We start from the raw sequence: 23,683 nt of genomic DNA, 5'->3' as shown, positions 1-23,683 counted from the left end.
ATTAATCATCGCAGCACATTGCTCATCAGGATATTGCTATCCTTGTTAGGTTCAAACAAAGTTCATACAATGCTCCCATTCCATGCTACCAGTTCTAGGTTCCGACCAAATGAGACTTCTGAGATGTCACTATTGAAAAAATAGAAGTTATTTTGACTTAAAAAAGTGATCAAGGTCTCTTGAATAGAAAATCAGCAGCACCAGTATTTTCTTGAATGCTTGAATGAAGAGGAAGTATGGAGGCCTCCTAGCACATGTCATAAGCAAAGAATATCCTCTAAAAGCTGGAATTCAACAGTGCGTTTTGACAATTCTGTCTCGGCCTTGACTGGCAGAGAATGCCAGCCAATCCGCATTTGAAATGCGACAAGCAAAAACAAAGCCTGTCAGAATGAGTTGGAGAGACGTCTACTGAGAGCCACATGTGGTTGGAAACAGAGTCGGGGAGAGGGAGAGGGAGAGAAAGAGAGAGAGAAAAAGAGGGAGAGAGAGAGAGAGAAGAAACTGTGCCTTCTTTTCAGGACTCTGTCCCTGAGACACACGTCATGCTGCTCCCCCAACAGTGGGTGACTCTGACAGGATACTGTCTGTGCAGCATTCCCCCTCTGTGTGATTGATGAGCCTCATTTTGCCAATTACTGGAGAATCCCCTGTTGACTACCATCAGATTGCCGTTTGTAACTGTTAGTGTTTCTGACTGTCACAGATTCATTTTAATTAGAGATCTCTTTCTCCTCCGACTTTTCCATTGTGCCTGAAATTTGCGAAGCTGAGTGCACAGCGACATGCTGGGGAAATGGTCCACTGTGTTATTTGCTGTCCTTAATTTATTCACAAGTACATGCCCTGAACGGTTAAAGGCCACATCTTTTTGACGTAGACGACCATATACAGTATCTTATAATTAATTAGCAAATGTGAGGTAATTAGTGAACTTTATTTGCATAATGAAGCGCCTAATTGCCCCAAAGCGCGCAAATGCATGTCAATAACTTCAGCTAATCGCTTGTGGGGACACGTATGTATGAGCAGACTGCAGGAGAGAGATGGGCCGCAGTCGTGCAGACACAGTGATCCCTGGGTCCTGTCGGGGGGGGGGGGGGGAATCAACAGAGAGCCCAGTAGCAAACAGCAGAACAACACCGTATTCCCTCGACAGCATCAGCAAGAAAGGAATAGCATTACTGTGGGGAAAGGAGAGGAAGTGCTTGGGCATTAGTTTGATTTACATTTTAGAGAGGCTTTCAACTGGCACACACAGCAACTTCAGCTAATGATACTCAGGCCTTTTCATCAAGGAGCTTTCCCCAGCCTTTTGGGCGCATCGCAATTATTTGCAATAAGGGACGACAAATGGTGCTACTAGGTGTTTGTACTGGTCTGTCCAGGAATAAATATCAGCCATTGTATACATATGTGCTCTGTACACTGTCTGCTGGCATTAAGTAGATTACACCCAACTCATTTTACAATCACCTGAATGGATAATGCAGCAGGGCTATTAGGCACATGAAAACAGCATTTTCCTGTGAGTCAACCTGCGTTGTTCAACTCCAACCATCTTCTATTGTGGATGCAGATGCTGAAAAATGCTTGGTGGCTCATATTCACTAGACAAATAACTCCAGTCACGTTTCCCTTCCGCTTGCATTTGATAGAATAATTTGCCAACAATGGGCCTGCCATTCAACTGAGACTCAGGGATTTCATTAAAACATCAAATGAAAGTGAAATCATGAGCCATGACGGTGGAGAGTGGGGATGGCTAAGCAGAGAAGCGTGGCTGGTGTCTACTGCAGGATTAGAGCTCAGCAACAAGTGCTCAAGGGGGGCTTTGCATCAAACCCAGGAGCCCATGACAAATGAGGGCGGCTGGGCTTCTGTCTATTACCCTGCACTAAGCTCAGGCCTTTTGGGGAAGTAATGAGGTGCAGATTGTTGCTGCTGCCACTGGGTCCTTAGCCCGACTTTCTGTAGAGCAGAAATAATCAGTGGAGACCTGGGCCCACAGGGACAAAGCAGCAGAGCAATACATGGAGACATGGAGATAAACGAGATTAACTAAAATAATTTTCTATTTGGAACACTATAGCCTGTTACATACATTGGCTCTTCTCCTTCTGCATAGTATTTCGTGACCATGCATACTGTATACCAACCTTACACAGGAAGTAAGTAAGGTTTTCGATTGCAGGGGAGCAGGACACAGTAAATCCCAAAGGACACCCTCCAACACTCGCAGGGCACGGAGGCCTTATCAGCGGAATATGACAGTTCACTGAGGAGCAAAGGGTTAGATCCAGTGTACATCATTGGTATACCTCCTGCTCTCCAACACCACACCCCCTGCTGCCCCTGGGAGCTCTAGTCCAGGCAGCTTGTCAGCAAGCTTACTCTACTGGCTAATGGAGCTGCCACATCAGGCCGCGTGTCACAGCCTAACAAGATACTGATTGGCGAACTTCTAGGGAATTCACTCATATGACCAGAGGGCACCAAAATGGTCTTCTGTCTGGCGGTGAACACGACGGCTGACAGACAAGGCAATGGCAACATGATATTTTTTTGTACAGTACATGTATTCTGTGAAATCTATCACTTTGTTTTTTTTTGGGGATTCATCAGACTTTGATACATGGCTGATGTGTCTCATATAGAATTCTGCTCTGAGAGGCAGAGCTGTCTGAGCCGAATCCAAAGATCTGTGTGGAGAGCTGAAGTTTGAATATGTCATGTGCAGCGGCATTATGTGCTGGAACTGCAATTCAATATGTTTTATTCATATTTGCCTTCAAGTGTCAAGATGTATTGATCCGTTTACTTAGTTCTAACCTGATTGGTACTTGTAGGGTAATATTTCACACAATGATTTTTAGAGTTGAAATGATTGGTCATTAATTGACTGGCCACTAATTTAATAATTTATTTATTGTATAAGTCATTTATCAAACATAACTGACAAACATTAGATGATTTCACCTCCTTTTCCTTATTTTAGATTAAATTACATTTGATTAGATGCAACAATGAACATGATGAACAATAAAATACAGATAATCTTATATTATAGTGAATATATTTGCTTTTTGGGCCAAACAATTAGTGGATTAATTGAAAAAAAAAAAACAATAATAAAATGTTAACGCTGCTAACGAGTAAGTTAACTGACATTATTACTGAAGTAATTAAACAAAGACGTGCATACTGTATACTGCAATGGAGCAGTGAGGATGTTGTACTGTATGACTCGTGGCAAGGCAGCATGAGAGAAGTACTGTATTATAGTTAATACTGGGTACGGGGGGTTAAGCAAACATTTCTAAAGCTGTAAATAATGTTGGTCATATAACGCGCGTGTGCTTTGAAAGGTCAATTTAATGGACTCGGTCTGCAACAATGCCAGTTTATGTCTTACTTAAGGTTATTTAAAAACTCTATACAAATGTGGTGCTTTTTATAATTGTCATCAAAGGTAATACGACAGCATTCGCTAAATAGCGAAAAAGCAAATCCGTGCAGCATAATCAACGACCTTTTTTAATTTACATTTTGGGCTATTTCTTTGCAAAAACATAATTACAAATACAATTCTAGTTTTAGCTAATGTTTTTTTTTTTTTTTTTTTTAGACACACCTATTAAAATGTGCTAATTGAAATTGTAATACCCCCTCTGACATGTGGAATGCAACGTGAAAGATTAATATTTGTTGAAGGGATTGCAATTTTCTGTTGCTTTATACGAGTCTGGACATTCACATTGAGGGGAGAGATACAGACGCAGTATTCATACAGCCAAATAGCCTGCGTTATGCACCTTTACTTATTTACACTGGTTTCTTCTAATTTTGATAATTAAAAGGCTCCGTGGTTTATCTGTGCTTCAGTTAATTGGCCACACAGTACACAGTGAATTTCATTAGCGGAGGAAAACACTGCGGGTTGGGGGGGAGGGGGGCTAAAAGGAAGGTGGCGATTAGGAGAGAAAACTTGTGTGTGGCAAGGGGGTGGGTGTTTGTGTACTTGTGCTTTAAAAATTATAATGTGCAACTGAAAGTGCCACCAGCATGATTTAACCCAGTTTTTCTAATCCACAAACATTCAGAAATAAACATGAAGATTCTGTAAATAATCTGACTTACCTCTCATTCAAACACATACAGGTGTGATGGAGAGGAATAACAACACTGTGCTCCTCCAGACAAAACAAGCCAGTAGCAGGGGATGTTTCCGCAGTTTAAACTCAGCAGCCTGCTAAATAGAACAATTGTTTCACTAACAACCATTTATTTAACCTTAAGTGCCTGGTGCCGAAACAAGAGAGTGCTGTGTACACCTGTACACAAACCTAGCCTGAAGTCAACAGAGTCTACAACCATCGCTGTTTGAAAGAGGCCATCCATAAACACATTGTGGTGAATCCTTTTCTCTGATGTGTGAACTAAATCAGGCTGAAGTATCTGAGAACAAGAAAAAACTGGTACCTGTATAAATGCATCTGTAGATTTTTAAGCCACAAAGGGTGGTATGGTGGTATTATGGGTTATACCCCAGGGGCTGGGAAAAAGTGTGTCTGGGCTGACCCTGTGTGGGCGGATAAAAGGTTGGCGTGAGAAACTGGCACTGGTAGTTGTGTGCGCTTTGTAGGCTCACAGGACTTGAGGCTTCTTATTCATCAACAGGTAAATACTGTAAATCTGAGTTGCTGCTTGAACAGCTGCTTCTTCATGACGGCAGGAAATTGTCAGGGAAGGCTTCAATATGATAGACGTGCTTGATATTGGAATTATCCCCCTCCCTCTTAGGGGGGTGGTTTCCCAAAGACAGACTTAGACTGTTTCTTGGATTTAACAAATAAACTTCAGCTACACAGCTATCACATATCTAAGCTCATCAGTCGGCCAATGCCGTCCAGTCCTTGACTATTTTAAGGACGTTGCTTGGAATTCTGAGCAAATTAAAACAGTTTTTAAACTAAAAACATGGCCATGAGCAATGGCTTCAAGCCTCTCAGCTCTATTCTCTCATCCTTGTAGCTGTTGAATCCTTCCACAAGGCTATTTTACTGGGGGGGACTCAATGACTGTGTAACTATACTACATACACATGCACAGGGGCAAACAACTAATTATTTTGATTGAAAGAAACATGTCAGTGAACGGTTGCATTGAATATGTTTAGAAACAAGAAAACCTCGACCGGAAAATGTCAAGGTTACAACAAACACTGCTAGCATCCACAAATCACAATAGTTCCTCTTTTAAAAGTCTGCAGGTGTCACTGATTGTTACCATTGAACCGCAACTCTTTGCTTTGCTGTTAGCAGGAGGGAATCGGGTGGCGAACCCTTAGACGAAGTTTTGATTTGTGTGAAACTGTCTCTGGGAGACAAAATTAAGACTGGGCTAAATCTGTTAGTCCAGTCTAATATATCTTAATGAAGCTGGCCCCAGAAGACAGCTCCTTGTCACTCAATGTATGGGAATTGGAGAGAATGATGTGCTCTGACTCTGGCCTTCTGGGAAATAAAAGGTTAAGCGAAATATCAGTGGGTTGGATTAAGGCATTGAGTACAGTGGGGGGAGATGTATTGGACATGTCCAGGCACCCAAGGTTCAGTCCGGTCTCTCATCATCCCCATCGAGCCACCTCTCGACCATTAATATTCCAGTATGCAGAGCGCCGCTCTAAGCCCCCAGCTCTACTCTATCATATCCAACAGGAACTGGAAATGGGTGTGTGATAGTGAGTGTGTGTGTGCGTGTGTGTGCATGTGATAGCCATAGCCTCTCTGGTGAAATAGGGCTCTCTGGGGGCTTGTGCCTCAACTCTACAGCCTTTGTGGGCTCCCATTACTTCTGACAGATAGAGATCACTAAACTGCTGAACAAACACCCCATTCAGTCATTTGCATACATTACAGTAATGGAAAGAGAAAAATGTATCAATAAAGCCAAATGAAGTGCTTCCACTAAGCTCTTCGCCGCTTTCTTCCTTTCATTCCATACTTCTTTCTTTCTGTATCTTCTCTTCTCATATTTCTATATTTTAGTGTTTTATAACTGCTACTGATCTGCTGCTGCACAGTTCTTGTCACAGTACTTTGTGGAATGATTTTGTCTGAAAGGTAAACACATCAGATAAAGATGACAGATTCTCACAAATTGTTTGTGCCAGACATAAATCAGACTTTTTAATGGGCAGAACCTGAAATTTCTGAAGCCTAAACAAATTAGGAACACTAATCATGCGTGGTGGGAAAAAAACTAAAACGTAATTTATTGTTGAAGGTTTAATTAAAACTATGCTGCTTTGGGGCACATATTACATTTAAAATACCCTGCAGTGACCATGGCCTCCCTAAAATTAATCTCAGGAAAAAAGCTCACAAGAGTCACAGTGAAATAGAGGCACATGTACTTACCTACACATACACTGTAGATTACTCTTTGCCCCTTTCTCTCTTACACACACACACACACACACACACAAACCCAGACTGACTCATTCATCACAGAGCCCAGCAGTCGAGACAACAGAGCTTCACTTAACTTTTTCAGGGTTGCTCAAGCATCAAATGCATGACTTTTAGCTGTTGTTGTTCTTCCATCTGTCATGCTTCAAGAAACCAATATCCTTTTTTTTTAATCCCAGGGAAAAGTTTAAAGAGGTACGATTACCTTGACTCTGCTATCTTATGTGTACCAAAGGAAATGTCAACCAAAAATATACAGCACTGTATTTCACACTGTCATTGTTCCAACACTTTGCTGTGCAACACAGATTAGAGAGCTACCTAAGCTCATTGCAAACACTGGTACTAAAAACCTCAGCAAATCAAGCACAGCCTGGGCTTTCTATCTCTTGCACGAAAACAGCCCGAAATTGAATGTCTTGGGAGGTTTAAGGCAGTAGAAAATATTGTCCTTGGTGACAGACTTCAGAAAAGTGGGTTAAGTTGAGACACACACTTACATACACAAACACAAATGTCCTGGAGTAACAAACAGACGCACAGCTACTCCAAAGGCACTGAGAAAGATGTGATTGCAGACTTCTAGTGTCCTATTATTATGCATTGTAGTATGAACATCAAGACAAAGAAAACTTGGATGGAAAATAAAACTTTAAATCTGAGAGAACAAACAAGCATGCACTTTTTAAATCGTTTGAATCCTCCCTGTGCCTCGATGTGTCTGCACCCCAAAAATTAGAACAGTGAAAATTATGATTTGAAAATATGTACAACGAAAAAGCAATTCTGCCACTTGAAAAACCAAGGGAAGGGAAACTACTAATCATTACAAAAACACTCGAAAGTGGAACACAGCGCAGATGGAGAATGAAATAGATATGCTTGTCAGTGCTTTCCTAGTGGTGGCTACTTTAAATAAGGCAGTAACCAAAATAGGTCTCATTAAATCCTATTAAGCCTCCGTCCTAGCACAAAAACTCGATCAGGTGGGATGGGGCGAAAGAGGGAGGAAGTGGGGTGTTTCAGGTCACGGCCAGTCGGCTGCTCTCTGCTACTCTGGGGAGGAACTCCAGACAGTGAGGAAGAGCCATGCTGCAGTATATCTTCACTTCTCCATTTCCTCTCACTCAAGCCTCTAGTTCTCGGAGGAGCCTGGGAATCAATACTGACATCGGGGAGCAGACTAGCTTTCTTGCCTGCCTGCTCTGCCTCCGAGCCGCCGCCAGGGAGGTCTCTGCTTCAGTTTTTTTTAATTACACAAATTTAAGTGCCATTCTTTGACTGGGAGCAGATTGTTAATGTGTTAGGGGGCTATTACTCTTAAACCACCCAATGTGCAAACTCAGCCTTAATAAATCTCAGATAAAAGGAAGCAAAAAATCAGGTTAAATGCCATATTGCGTGAGGGCGCCTAGCATATGGATACACCTACTCGCTTGTTAAATTACTCGAGTAATTCTTTCTTTTCCTAATAGTGTTGGAGACGAGCAAAAAAGACACTGCTGATTGCTTTACTGTCCCCCCCCCCCCCCCCATGAAAGGCACCCTAGGGTATTGACAACAAACTTGATTTCCACCATTGATCAAACCTATACAGTGAGGACCTTTCCTTTCAGAAAGGGCATTCAAGAAAGTGCAGAGACATGGCTAATTCAATTTGGGAGCAGAGACGCTTGGCTTTAAGTGAAACACTTTGTTATGGAAACAGGAGAGGTGCCATGAGAGATAGTGCACGGATGGTTGTGTGGAGAGACTCGTGGCCGGTCAGGAGATGAAATCACGGATAGGCGATAAGTTGGTGTGAGGGGCTAGAGCCCCTATTAGAGTCTCCCAGGGGACAGGCAGTGGTGGCAGAGTGCGGTAAAAATAGCCACGGGCAGGATTTCACTCCTGGGACACAGGGAGGAGTGAAGGGGGAGATCCGATCAACATCTCATAGCAAGGCAGCCAGATCCATTCCCTACGTTCCCTTGGGTGCCACCTATCACACCAAGTGACTCAAACTGCTTACCACCGCCAGGCAGAACACAAACAGCACACTCGTTTGCCACTGCTGTCCACAAAAAATGGTACACACAATGCCTTAGTATACCAGAATACATATGCTTTTGTGGAGCAAATTTAAGTATAAAACTATTCAAGGTGTTAAAACAACCACCATAAAAAAAGGATATCATCATCTTTTCCACAAACTTATCTTGTTGGTCATCCGTTTTGGGGAAGTTCTTGATGTCGTTCTCAAGCCTCTGAATGTGACGTTCCATGGTGGATAAACTGCTATTCAAGATCTCAGCCGACACTGTGGGAAAAATGAAAGAAAAGATAAATAATAAATTAACCACAATTAAGGCACGCTGGGCTCATTGACAGGTTTCCAGTCACGGGAAATGATCAAAAACAACACCTATAAGCTTTGTTGAAGTTTACATAATAAAACAACCAATGACTGAGTTAGACTATATGTTGTGATATACTGACTCCTGCATAATCCATTTGTGTGTGGCCTAGAAAGCAGGCATGTGTAAACGTGTGGGTACAGTGTGCGTGCGGCTCATTAATCAGTCCGTAATCACCGCTTGCAGAGTTGCTGTGGAATCCACAGTATTTAGATCGGGCCTTTCAAGTGGAGACTTCAAACAGTAAGCAGTGTCTTAAGGGATCAGACGGGACAGGAACATGGATGCAGTACCATGTTTTGGTTGCTGTTAAGGGTTTAGTCTTATTGAACATACTCTATATACTCTATATAGGTCTTTAAAAAACAAACATTTAATTAAAAGTTATATGTTGAAGTCAGAAAGTCTAACACTTTGATCTATGTCAAGATGAATATTTTTGAATTGCCGCCTTACAAATTCATTCATCTCAGGCAATGTATCAACTCACCACAACATTGACGGAATTTAGTGAATAGAGTTGATTGAAAGACCTTCTGTTTTCACTACTGTATAACACAACAACGTATTTTAATTTATATTGCTTTTGATATTCAACTAAAACCATTGGATTTTGAGGCACAAAACTGAAAAACTAAACAAAACATAGAAACATGACAAACAAGAAAGTGAAGAGGGCAGACCACTGCCTCATAAACACATGTGCAAAGCCAACATTGTACTGTCAGTAGGTTTATTGTCCTCTTTGAGACTACGTGAGCTGGAAGCCATATTCATTTGAAACTTGAAGTGTGGGCTGCAGGGTCGCGAAACCAATGAGAATCCTTCCTCTTGAGATTGTTAATGTGCACAGAAAATTCAATCCCAGTCCAGCCTTGAGTTTCAACATGTTGTTAGACAAACAGATAAGCAAACAGATGGGTGAAGACAATCACACGTAAAACTTCCTTGGTAGGAGTAAAAAAAAAAAAAAGCAAAAAAATCCTAAACATGCCCTGCTGCATGAATAATGTAGTCCATTTAAAGTGATAGCGGGCTCTTGCTTTGACTTGTACTTGAAATCATTTGCGTCCACGTAACTGTAAGTGACATTATGTTAGTGAAAAAAACATTGGCCAATAATCATAAGACGGAATTTCGTATCATCAATTCACAGCCGATGATCCATCCTAGTGCACAGCTAGGCATTGTGATTTACTTCAGACACTGATTGATAACCAAAATAAGGCCCGATAAGCACAGCCCTCATCATCAACTTATGTCATTTAACCTACACGTACCCCCTCATCTGCAAGGTTAGCCCATCCACTAGACTGTAATTGAAGTGCTGAGGGAGTGAAGACTTGGGTAATGGACAGGCTGTCAAGATATATGGCATCAATGACATAAGGGTCAACCTTGTCTTGCTTTACATCAATTCCATAGCTTGGATTTGCTTCTTCCCGCCCCCTCCTCTTTTTCTGACAATAAGATTGAACGACACGATTGTGGATCACACGCACCCCCGGCACACTGAAACAACCTTCAACACAAATACACAGGTATCTAAAGAGCATTCCCACTGGAAAGCACACACACACAAACAGACACATTCACAGATGCGCACACACTGCGTGCTGTGATCAGTCTGAAAAAAATACAATAACAGTAAGGGGTGAGGTCACTGTCTTTATTAGACTTTGTAGCCAGCCGACTGGCTGGACAGATCCAGTGACAGGGAATCTCACAGTCCCTCCTCCTCAATTCTAACAGAACAGACTCCTGGGGATTACAGTGAGAAAACCACACTATCTGCCTGTTTCTCCACTGATAGGGCCTCTGAGATCCACATGCTCTCCAGCCTCAGTAATGGTAAAAAAAGACTTCATGGTAGGTGGACAGATGGACGCAAGAGACGAAACAATTACATTCATATAAATGTGTTGAGCCACGGAAAGGCCTTCTACACTCATTGTGGCTTTTGATAGTTGCTTCCGGCATGAGTGATAGTATTTTGGTAACATTTTGGCTCTAACGCTGATCACGGTAGCCAAGAAACAGTGGCTCAAGTTAGCTATGATGGTGTTCCAGGGGAGCCAAATTACAGGATCAGAGTGAAGCCATCATTGGACTACAGTACAGACATTTGCTTACATGGGAATTACTTACAGTTGAAACAAACTGACACATACATGTATCGACTGGCATGTATATAATGGTGTTGGTCTTCATATTAAACAATCTTAACATGTAAGATTCTACTAATGACCGCTGCAAAGCCTGCCAGTATCTTTCAATATCGGTCTCCAAGCCAGCCATACGATTTCTTCTCAGGTACTGTAACTTCCTGTATGCTTTTGTTGGCGTTCTTGTCAAGCAAAATAAATAACTGCAGAGGCTGAAGAGTGATGCATGGGGGACACAAAAGAGGACAAGAAAGACAAAAGCAATTTGAAGGACAAGAAGTGAACTTGTGTGAATAACAGACAGCATACAAAAGCTCCTCTGTGGTCAATATCTTTCAGTTATTGATACGAGCTCCGTAATGCTGGCAATCGATGCATTATTCATTCCCATGAACAAAAGACAGACACAGCGTAATTCATTAAGCTTTGTCCTGTTTCCTTCAAAATAAACTGCCAGGGAAAGAAACGGTGTAGCTCACAATACCAAATCAACTGCTATAATGTGAATATGTCAACTTTATATTCAGTCATTTGTAGAAGGGGGCAATTTTCATTTTGATTTATAGACAAATAATACCAATCTTTCATCCTCTGCTCTTGCAATGCTACCAAAGGTTACAATGGAAATAAAGATGGATTTTGAGTGTTGCTGCCAACGTAGAATAAAATATCAAGTTTTAAATAATCTACACACTTGTGAAAACAAAGACAAATGCAACATAAAACCAAAGGAGAAGGTCGTTCATAAATGCATTCATCCCCGTAGCCAAATAAGTGTAAGCGTGTGAGTGTGTGTGGAAAGGCAGGTGAGCACGAGAGAACGGCAAACAGACACAGACGACGTGTCTAAATAAAGACAGAAGCCCTGAGAGGCAAGTGAGGAAAAAAACGTGGTGTTATATTTTCTAAGACTGACTCCTCTCTCTCCTGTGTTTATGACCAGGTGAAAACGGTTTTACCAGCATCATCTTTAAACGGTCGTAGCACTTTTGTTTTCACCTGTGAAACAGTTTTGGAGAAAAAGTTGAGGAAAATGATCGTGGCAAACTTTTTTTATTTTTTCACCTGGCTTTACTTATTTTTTTCTCTCTCCAGCTGTTTCACAGATGGAAAGAAAGAGTTAGTTAGGGCTCCCATATTATGTCCATATTTAATATTTAATCATGTTTTTAGGACAGCCTATGAACAAATCTGATAATAACAATGAAGTAAACATGGTGGTGGACTCCAAAAAAAAAGCTTGTGTTCCACATGAGCGTTGTATCGTGGCGCTAATATTGGTGGAGGAGCGCGGCTAAAGTTGAATTAGGACCTCGATTTAAAACTGGAAATTAATACAATAATGATTTGCATAATCAAGACAAAGGCTGTTTCAGAAGTTAATGGACGAAGTAAGGAAAACAGAGTCCAGAGACATGTTAACTGCTCTGATGCTGTACCGATGTATGTCTACATGCTAACGTCATCATATGAACATGCTTAGCAGGTATAATGTTTTAAATACAGCTGATGATGACGGGAATGTCATACGTTTTGCAAGTATTTGGTCATAAACCAAAGCGCTGAAATCATTTACATTTTGATTATGATCACCAAAGTCATTACAATTCGTCCTGAGGTGGACACTATTTATCCTCAGCTGAATTAAGTCTGTTTGGCTGACGCAGTGTGGCCAAGATAATATCAGCGCTTTATAGGTAAAAGGTCTTTCAAGCTCCAGGGATTATAGATGTTAAAACCTTTCAGGGCCTTGAAGAAGTAATCTCGCCCTAGCTTGTTATCTTTTCATCAAACCTCCTCTCACAGCCTCTTTGAATATACAGAATGGGGTGTAAAGAGAGGACAACCTTGAGGGGACTCTCTACACATGACCAGATACACATGTCTGCCAAAGGGCATATTCATCACATCAGGGCAAAACTGACTATTGATCAGCAGCATGATACCAGGACAATGATGCGCTGTATGTCGATTCAAAAGCCTTTTGGACCAATTAGAGTAATTTCAAATACTCCCACCCCCTTTAAAATGAAGAGTTACATGTTTTCCCCAATCAAAATCATGTTTTGTCTCTTTTCATTTCGCTGTTGGTGGCACCTGAGAGTGAACAGGAGATGAAGTGGCAAGCAGACTAGAGTACATCAGAGGAAAGAGACAAAAGGATAAACACAACTCTATGTGTTCCCCTTTCAGCAGGAATCAAAGCAGCTCCAGTTGCAGGAGTGAAAGTGATATCGTTGCTGTGACAAAGCAGTCACATTGTTCTGTCTGATTACCTCGGATCATGTGATGTTAAAAAACAGCAGGCTGGAGAAAGTGGCAAATGAGGAAATCGAATGGACAACATCAACAAAAGAGATGCAGGAGACCTTGTGGCACTGTATTAAAAATGATGGTTCCATTATTAGGCTGCAAGCTAATGATAACAGCTTGTTTTGGATTTCCAGCACAGTGGAAATAAAAAAAGAAATCAAGTTACTTATCTATTGTAAATAATGAAATGCACTACTTACTGTATGAATAATTACACACATATAGAATAATTATATTGCCACATCATACTAGTAAATAAACAATGTTGTCGGTAGACAATGCAATGAATCACTTTCGAGTGACACAAATCCACACGATGCACGATCACAATTTCCCATCAATGTTGCACTAATTGCTTCCACATAAAAGGGTAAATCCTTTTTACTTTTGCTCTATTTCCTCTTTTAATTTGCATTTTCCTTAAACCCTCCACGTTACAGAACTGTTATCGTAATGAAGGATTTGTTTTCTGATCAGGACTGATGGCCCACCCTAGAGCAAAACCCTAAGGTTAGAATATGTTGTGTTTAATCTGCAACTGCCTACTGCAGCAAGGGTCACACACTCCAGACTTTTCAATAAATGTAATTAATATTGTTTTCTAATATTATATAGCATTACATTATACAGTATATATATAATATAATTTAATGTTATATTGCTAGAAAATGTTTGCAGCAACTGATAAAGTCAATTTACATTACTTTATACCAGAATACAGAATTCATTACTTAGAGCACATTAGCAGAACTATTGCATATTTAGTGCAGTAAAAAATGACTACAGCCACAGCACACTGCATTATAACATATATATATATATATATATATATATCATCCAATATCTTAAAACCGATTGCAAGATCTAGAATGGAGTAGGAGCACATGAGCCAAGAAGGATAAAACCTGACATGTGAACTACATAATGGTGAAATTACAACATTTGAATGGAGGTATGGGCTGCAGCCAAAGAGCAAAACATACAGCCAGACACCAAAAAACCACACTTTATTGTACCTCCCGCTCTGGAAGGAGGCCTTGTTTACAATGGGGGTCATGTCTGAGAGACTTTATTGCTTTCGGCAGCCATCAGAGCTGCAGCCCAGTGCCAGATCTCTGGAGGAATTACAAATGGAGTCAATTACAATATATTTTGATGCATGGGGAAGTTTAGACATTGACCTGGGGTGATGACAATTCCCCAGGAAGTGCTGAGGAAATCAGTCAGGGCGACGTGCTGGTGCTATATGCGAGTCTCTGCCCTCTGCAATAAAAATAATCAGGAACTCAGAGCGGCACGATGGTTTACCTCCACTCTCCCGACAATCAACCATCTAAATGCTTGTCATGGACTTACTTGAAGATGGTTATTTCTTTTTCCCAAGGTATATGTTTCTGTGATATTGTTATGATACGTTTTATGTTGTCACACAATCAACTGAAAGTCAGGAGTGTACTGGGTGGCTGCAGAGCCCGTTTTATTTAAGAAAAACAAATAAAATGTAAAGGCAAGGCATTTGGTGCATGAAGGATACTGATGGAAGATGAGTGAGGTGCCAAGTGTCTGTTTTCATGCGTTGTTTATATACCATTTTTCGTGCCGGCTGGGTGGGATGTAAGCTGGAGGATATTTTGAGTAAAATCTCAGCTCTACCCCCATCAAGGTAAATTAACAGATGCAACATATCTTTGTGAAAGCCATGCATGCTAGTAAAAACCCTAATCAATTAGTTTGTTAATGACTTAGCTCAGCGGCTAAATTTCATTTCAACGTAACGATGCAGGTAAAGAACAGACTTGTAATGTCGAATACAAACCAGGCTGCGTTCACAGGAACATGGTGTTCTGGGGGCAGGGAGAGGACACGACTTGTGTAGTTGAAAGGACAGAAGCTCAGAGACGGGGGTGTGGCAGTCATAATAGCTAACAGAGGTTAACTCATGCCTCTAACCTTATTCACAACTTCAAAGTTGCACCTTATCACACAGCTGAGGACACATTACCTGACACCTCCCAGGGACACTCCCCTTGACATTTGTAAAACCAAGAGACCCAAAACCTTACTGGATTGGCCAGAGATCAGTAAAAAAAGAGGGGCAAGGAATTACCAAAAGAAGCACAAGCTAAACTCCAGCTTTCTCATATTTATAATTAAGTACAACAACATCAATTTATATGCAGCTGCTGCAATCAGCCCAATTAATGGAATATTAATAATGATCACGATTTTGACTTCCCACATTTGAAATCAACATGATTGGCATTTAACATAGGTGCTCCGCACATAGAAAGCTCCACTGCATATCAAATCAAGCGCTCTCTAAACTAACAGCCACCAGGGAGCGATCAAGGTGTCTTGGCTTCACTTTTGGGGAGCTGTCACGCGACTGCGTGGTTACCGTTACGCGGCAGCCTGTAAAAAAAATGCCCTGTATGTTGCGGCTGCAGTCCAAAGTAGAAGAGTAACATGCTATAAATTAAAACAGATTATTAGCAGTACTGTAGCATGACATGGAAGTGATAGCAGTGCTCTGTCAATTTAAACGAGAAAGTGCAATAAAAAATATTTTGGCCCTTAAATCAATGAATTATGATAATTAATAGTGATCTCAGCATTGATCAACATAGTTGTGATTATCATTTTGGTCAAAATCATGCAGCCCTCCGGCAAAAACACACACACACACACACACACACACACACACACACACACACACACACACACACACACACACACACACACACACACACACACACACACACACACACACACACACACACACACACACACACACACACACACACACGGCCAATTTATTCTGACACACTTTGAAATTGCATTTTAAATATTGATATGAAAGGTTTGGATACAAACATCTTTGGCATGCTATCATCTTTATTTATGTGTCAACCATTTTCATAATTCTGTAAACGGGAGGGTTAATATGAATATAAAGGAAAATAAAACGCTATGGTGGATTCTCGTGTCCAGCCATGACGGCAGCGGTGGAAATATGGTTTGTGTAAAGTGCAGTGTTGACTGGGTCTGCCTGGCAGGAGCAATAACAAACGGTGTCAGAATTGATTTTCAGATTTACCTGGTTGTTGTTAAAGCCTTGAATGGTCAGCCTCCTGCCTATATCTGTGATCTACTAACCCCCTATGAGCCTGATCGGTGCTTGAGATCTTCCAGCGAGGTTGTGCTAATGCTTCCAAAATCTCGGATTGTCACTGAAGATGTCCGGGCCCCTCACAGTCCGGGCCCCTCAGCGCTGGGCAGACTAACTCAGTGGCGTCTTTTTTTATCTCTTATTTCATCATCTGGCTTTTTCTTACATGATGATGATTATCGTAGCAATTTACAGTAATTAATATTATTTAATCCTTTTTTATATCTTTTATATGTTTGGTTCAGTTTTGTTTTGATTGTTACGCACTTTGTAACTTGTTTTATGCTTTCTTAGGTGCTATATCAATAGAGTCACTATTCTTTTGTTTCTGTTTAACAGATTATAATTCATGATTGACAATAATGCCACGTTCTTTGTTGGTAAAATACACAGATGTATTCATTTTATGCCATAGCCTGCAGTTCATATTGCCTATGTTGTTTTGCCACTTGAGGACAGCAGTAGAAGCTAACATCACATCATACACCTACATTTTAAGCCTCTAGCAGACAAAAGAGCCACATTAAAAGTTAACTAAAACTATGTTCAGTTACATATCTGATGTTTGGTACTGAGCATGTAACGCACACTGGGTTAATAAGCTTTATAGCTGAGTAGAGCCGAGTTCAGCAGAGTCTGTCGGCCAAAAAGCGACTAAAAACAGCGAAAAAGGTCCCATAAGGAGATAATTCTCTGTGGAATACTGTGGTGATACCTTATTCATGAAAACTTGTCCCTCTCAATCTATCATAACTGACCTGAAGTTGACCATAGTTTTTATAAGAAGGAAACCAGAAACTAAAGCCACCACTCAAGCATATGTTTTCACTTTACAATCCCAAATGGCTGAAACTGTATTCATTTATTTATTGATGTCATCTATAGGTCTATTTATGAATTTGTGTTAGTGGGAAAACTAACGGTGGGTGTTCGTTTACAGCAGCACGGTCAACGAGCTGGGAGTAAGTGAGGTATAGTAGCTGCCTTGATTGTAGGTCGTCTCCCTTTTTTGCGTTTTCCGCTTTATTACACATTCACATCCAAAACATCTTGTTTAGATTCCCCTGTCTTTCCCTCATCCTGTAGCTTAGTCACTCTTTGTTCTCTTCTTTCCTCAGACTCGGTCTCTTTCCCCTCCTGTCTTTTGGTGTGTCTGTCATGTTCACATTTATAGCTCAAGAGCTCCCTCTGTGAGAGATATCGTTGCCGCACGGAGGAAAAACTCTGCATGTGCATATTTACACAAATCTCACAAAATGCAATTAATGAAAAATAAAAGAAAGTCGGGTTGAGACAGATGAGTTTGACTCTTTCTATACAGTTCCATGATACGATTGCTTACTGAGAACTTGACAGATAGCAACTTAAAATGCTTGTTTCAACTATTCTACAATGGTATGGTTTATTTGACAATATCTTTATTTGTGATGATGGAAATAAGCTCTGACAATGCTTAAATAAATCGCTGATATAGAATAAAACTTCTGACCATGCTCTTAATTACACACTAAGATCCTAAAAGAAAACAGATGCATATTCGCATTCGTTCTGCCGAAAGCTCTTCAGCTATTTCATTTTGTGAAATCTGTGTGTGATCAAATTATCAGGTGGACCACTGAACATATTTTGGTTATTAGATTTTTATCATCTGCAAATGTGTGGAGGCTCATGACTCATGAGAAGGATGTGAGGGTGGGTGACTCAAGGACTGCGTTTGCCTCCTTTGTTGATGAACCAATGACACACACACACACACACACACACACACACATAAGCTACTCATTCTCTCTCCCTCACTTGAATTGATTTGTATACAATAACGAGAAATCACAATGAAAGCGAATCACACATCTTAATGTGTTTACACACGTTAAGATCTTAGTTGGATACAAGTGGTTATATACCTCATATCTGACCAAAAGAATCAAGAAAAAAACAACATCGAAACCGTAAAAGTTGCATATTTAATCTCCCCTAAAATATTATTCCTCCCATTTCAAGGTTTCATCTAACTGTCTCCTGCCTCCAGCTTCATACTGAATTGACACATATGAGAGGTATCAATCTTCTCATCTATCTAAAAAGTGAATAAGCATGTTTCACAAAATCTTTTACGATATATACAGACAATGAGGCTCCAGTAATATAAGCAAAATCATTGCACTGCCAATATTTTGAACACCAACATACTTCAAAGAGCTGGCAGAAACATTTCCTTTTTTGTTTTAATAAATGTTTAGGCACGCTTACATCTAAAGGAACATTAGAATCCCTGCATAGCATATCACGTCATGTGTCCCAAGCGACCACACTACCCAGCATTCCAATAGTTCAACAATGAGGCATGTCGGCCCTGAAACACTGTTTTTTTGATTTACACCATCCATCCATGCAGACAGCCTTCCTCGACATTTTTCCAAGCATTGCGCTGTGAACTCTGGCAATCATGCCAATCGCTGCCGTCCCCATCCCTGATTATTGATGAGATTTAGAAGGAAATTATATATTCACTGGAGGAGAAAAGACAACCAGGCTCTTCTTGATTGGCTTTAAGCTGAGCAGTCATACTGAAGAGGCATCTGTCAGATGGTAGGTCACATCCTCTCAGCATATTGGTTTTATCTTCTCGTGCAGATGACTGGCTATGGTGTTTCCCTAACAACAGAATGACAGGGGACAGGGAGGTAACTGAATGCACTAAATAGTCTCACTGACTGGAAGATGTGGACCTGGGTACAAGGTATTTGGCAGCGGCAGCAGGAATACATGATGAATTATTTAGTTAAAGAAGCAGTCCTCAATATAAATGCAGCAAAGGTATGTTGGAGTCATCATCCTAACCTTAGCAACTCATGCATGTCCATGCAAGGAAGCAAACAGCCAGGGGATTTGGATCATGAACTCACTCACCCCACAATAACCAGAACTTTGTTTTGCAACTGAATATTTTCTCTTTCAAATACCAGCAACCTATAGCACTCAATCGTTACCTCTGATTCACTAGGAGTCTGTGCCAGCGTTTACACATTTATACCACACTGAATGGTGGTGGTGATGATGCCCATAAGGTGCTTTCATGGGCATCTCTTGACAGTGGATGTGTGCATTTGCAACACTTGCAACCAGACAAGCTGGTTGAAAAGTGATGTTTTCATTGTCAAACATCCACTTTTGACTAATTTCTTAGAACGTTTTGTCTTAACTCACTTAAGAAGAATCCAGTCAAAAATATTTACAGTTACTATACAGACATGATGCAGCAGCCATCTCACCAATCAACACAAATCAAACTGTGACCTTGTGATGAGACTTCAATGTAACACGCATTGCTGTCTGACTGGTGTCTAATCCATGGACAAGAAATGTGCAAAAAACAAATCTCTTTCGAATTGTTTCTAAAAATGAAAGGCATATGTTACCCGTTACATTTCTGCTTGTAGCTGTGCTGTGACCTACATGTAAGCGCCTACACTAGGGTTCCCTGTGTCCCACTGATAAAGTAGATGCGGAGAGATTCATATCCCTTACACGGCGAGAAAGGTCAGATCAATTCTCCCACCAACCATATCTGTCTTCATTTAGCAGCCACCATATAGAGACTTCAAAAGGACATAACATCTCATAAGAAACATATGTTTAAATAAGTGTACACTCATGAAGTATTTAAGCAGGGACGTGTTCGGTATTAATTTGCCCGGAGTGTCGGCATGTCTTTTGTCTTCCATCCACATGAGACGAGGAGACTTGGCACGCACGATTGCGGAGCCATAAACACAGCCCCTCTCCACCTCAGGCAATCCTTAAACTCATCAGTAGTGTAATGAGACTTTCGAGCTGAGAGATGAATTAACTAGCTGGTTTTCTTGTTTTTACTCCCCCCCCCCCCCCCCCCCCACCACCCATACAGAGTAGCTGAATATAGCGTAGGGAGCAATCCAGGACTGTGATGTATGTAGCATGACCAAGACTCGCAGAAACATAGATGGGTGGAAACAGTTGGTTATCTTTTGCCCAGAACAGTATGAGACGATCAGGCTCTCGCATTAATCAATGTATAAAAAAAGCACAATGAAAGGCACTTCAGCGGTGAAAGCTGTGCACTCGGACACACACACACACACACAAGCACACAAATATTAATATAAAAAACATATTTTACAGAAAATGCACACCTTTGTTTGTTTTTAGTGTTCTTGTGCGTGTCCAGGTGGCTCTGGGGAAAAACACTTTTCATCCACTGCAGGGAAACAACTCAGTATCAAAACAATATCAAAACCATTTATGTGTAGTGCTTCGAGACTGCCTTGGTGCCAGAAGCTAGTGAGGGATCATGTTACTGATGCTGCACTAGCCACTTCTACTAGTTGGCCTTGGTGTCTCTACAGAGAGGGGTGGGATCATCACAACCTCACACAAGCGTACAATAGAACCTCCATGAGAAAGTCAGATCTTGACCCGATCTCAGAGGCTAAGCTGCGTTGGGCCTGGTTAGTATTTGGATGGCAGACTGCTTTCGAAAAATCTAGAACCACTGACTGATGCACTGCTATCGGTGTGCAAGTGTTGTGTTAATGAGAGGCAAATTGGTAGGTAGTTCATTAAGCAAATTGTTAGGTAGTTCATTAATCGTTAAAGTAGAATAGAGCAGTCAATTTACCACCGACAAGTTAAAAGAACTTGAGAGGACGCATGGCAATCTACACTCTGAACAGAATTAACTAGTTATGACAAATGCTGACATGCGAAATTGGATTTTTTTTACTTTGAAGTGCCAGAGTATCAATAAGCTTTAAGAGTTCTCTAACTCACCAACATGTTTTTAGATCAATCCAATTTAAGTTCACGGACAGAAAATACAATTCCATTCAAAACTACTTACCAATGAGTGCTCTTGCATTCCTCAATTATTCATCATTAGAGAACAAAGGTTATTTATACCAGCAGTAAGAGGCCTACAGTATAGTAAACGCTTGTAAAGGAGAATAGTGTACATATATAGGCTACTGACAAAGCACACGTGGAAATTGTTTCTATCTTACCCATAACTACATTTAAACAACACAGCAATCTTGGAACCCATCGGCTTTCTGACGACAGATAAGACTCGAGGGCAAGGGGTTATAATGCTCAGGTTCCGATGTAGCCAGCAGATATCCGGGCCAAGACTTCCTTTTCCGTGCGCTGCTCATCTGGTTAGCAACTGCGACCGTGGAGTTGGAGTTGAGAGACATCTGTACGACTGGATTGTTTCATTAGTATCCAGTTTACAAGATCATTTCAAACCGATAAAAAGCTCAATCATCGTCAGACGATAGGTTCAGAGATTGCATTTGGGCCAGTGCATTCCGCCTCTTTTGTTCTCCACACAGACTGTTTACCTGCATTCACACAAAACCTGCTGGAATCTGATTGGTCAATACTACTTGGATTACAAACGGAAACCAGAATGCTTACGATACCAAAATCTCTCTCTCTCGCTGCTTTCAGATTCTGACTTGAATGTAGAATAACGTTTATAAAGATTAACAACACAGTGACCATGTACTGCAACAAATAAGCCTACGATTTGCACTACAGCAAAACTTAAGAAAAGTAGATAAAGTAAATACAATCCAATCTTTATGATATTTGCTTTGAGTCAAAACAAAAGTTATGTTATATTCTATCTCAATCGCCACAGCCACTGAACTAACAAGGAACAAACATCTAAACATCGAAACAGTGTTTGCCTGGACCAGGTGGGTTATTCAGATACATTCTGTGGATAACAGTACGTTTAGGGGAATATACAATCCTCAGTAACAAACCCTCTATGAAAGATGTAACGGTAAAATATGTTTTAACATGTTCTCTGCATAGACTCTGTAAGAGGAAAGTGCCCGCTGTGACATAAAACATTCCATATAGGGCAATAGCATAAGACGAGAAACATGCAAGCCATATAGGGCAGCGACAGAGAATGAGGCGCCTTCCTGTAATGAAGAGGACATGTACCAGACACTGATGCACACGTATGACTTGTCCCCCACATGTCCCCCCCTTCTTCTCACTGTGTCCTTTGTTTGTAAAGGTATAAATAAGAATGTACGGAGATGATTCTTGGGGGCACTCTCACAGGTTACTGCAATACGTATCTGTGAAACTACTCTCCTTGCTTGCAACGCAATAAATTGACTTTACACACTTTGATCATTCATCAAGAATCTGTTCATTTGATATTGACTAAAAAACCTTTATACTCTTCTCCCGACTAGTCATAGAAATATTCCACAACAAAGATGCTCAACAGCCATAATAGGGTTAAGCTTTCTGCATCCAATCATCCTTTTTCTGCTCTCACCCAAGGCCATCAGCTTACTCAAAAGTTTAAAAAAGTTGCTTTAACGACAACATTATCCTTGCAGTAAAAGTATATCTAAGTGGATGGTGCCAAATGTGTGTGCCCCCGCTCACACAAACCACTATGTCTTGAAAGGTTTTCAATGTTTTGTTTTTGTTTTTACAATCTCAGTTGTTTGATAAAAACAAAAAAAACAGGTAAAAAAGACAAAATGTCAGCAAACTCAGCGCACTGTGAACCGAGAGAAGGCCGTTGCCAGTTAAGAGTCGACTGTTTCAGGTGCTAAGTGCCATAGGGCTGACAAAAACAAATTGTGAACTAGTACTGCAAAAGACACAGTACTCAGGGTGTTTGTGCTGTTATCTTGTAGCCCAAGGCAGCTTCAATGTGTGCTCCCATTTATCCATTGCTTAGGGGGGTTTGTAGCTCGCAGCCAATCAGCCTATTGTAATAACCAACAGCTTTAGGCTTTGCTGGAAGCTGTCATTGCCCTGAATGTACAATATTACCCCATGAATATAGGTCACCAAGAAAATGAAAATGTAACCTTTAATGTACCAGTAACATGTTTGCGAAACATATCCTTGGAGGGATTTGAGTCACTGGAGACGCCGTTCTTTTGGAGGCTAATTAAAGGTGGCCTTTCCTGGTTTGATACTGCATTAAGACAATGTTTTTTAATAGTATATGAATTATACTGTGGATAGTAGATATGGTTAGAACTGAAACAAAACTTAAGGCTCTCTGCTATGTGGTCAAAAGGGCTCCTGGTTAGGTTCAACGTAGGCCTATGTCCGTGTACAACTCTTCATCACTTCACACGAAAA

General features: G+C 40.8%; 1 protein-coding gene across 2 annotated transcripts in view; it reads right to left on the bottom strand.

The window, feature by feature from the left end:
• The window catches only part of diaph2 (diaphanous-related formin 2), a 345,406-nt gene that overhangs the window by 85,561 nt on the left and 236,162 nt on the right, over window positions 1-23,683 (bottom strand). For both annotated transcript variants that reach the window (XM_076102904.1, XM_076102905.1), the window contains one exon: window positions 8,648-8,772. In XM_076102904.1, the coding sequence (XP_075959019.1) occupies window positions 8,648-8,772 (125 nt within the window). The remainder of the gene's footprint in view (window positions 1-8,647; window positions 8,773-23,683) is intronic.

The sequence above is a fragment of the Anarhichas minor genome, unplaced genomic scaffold (assembly GCF_050575085.1).
Source record: "Anarhichas minor isolate MPS153535 unplaced genomic scaffold, ASM5057508v1 ptg000028l, whole genome shotgun sequence".
Lineage (NCBI taxonomy): Eukaryota > Metazoa > Chordata > Actinopteri > Perciformes > Anarhichadidae > Anarhichas > Anarhichas minor.
Note: the sequence above shows the minus strand (reverse complement) of the source record. Positions and strands in the feature narration are given on the sequence as shown.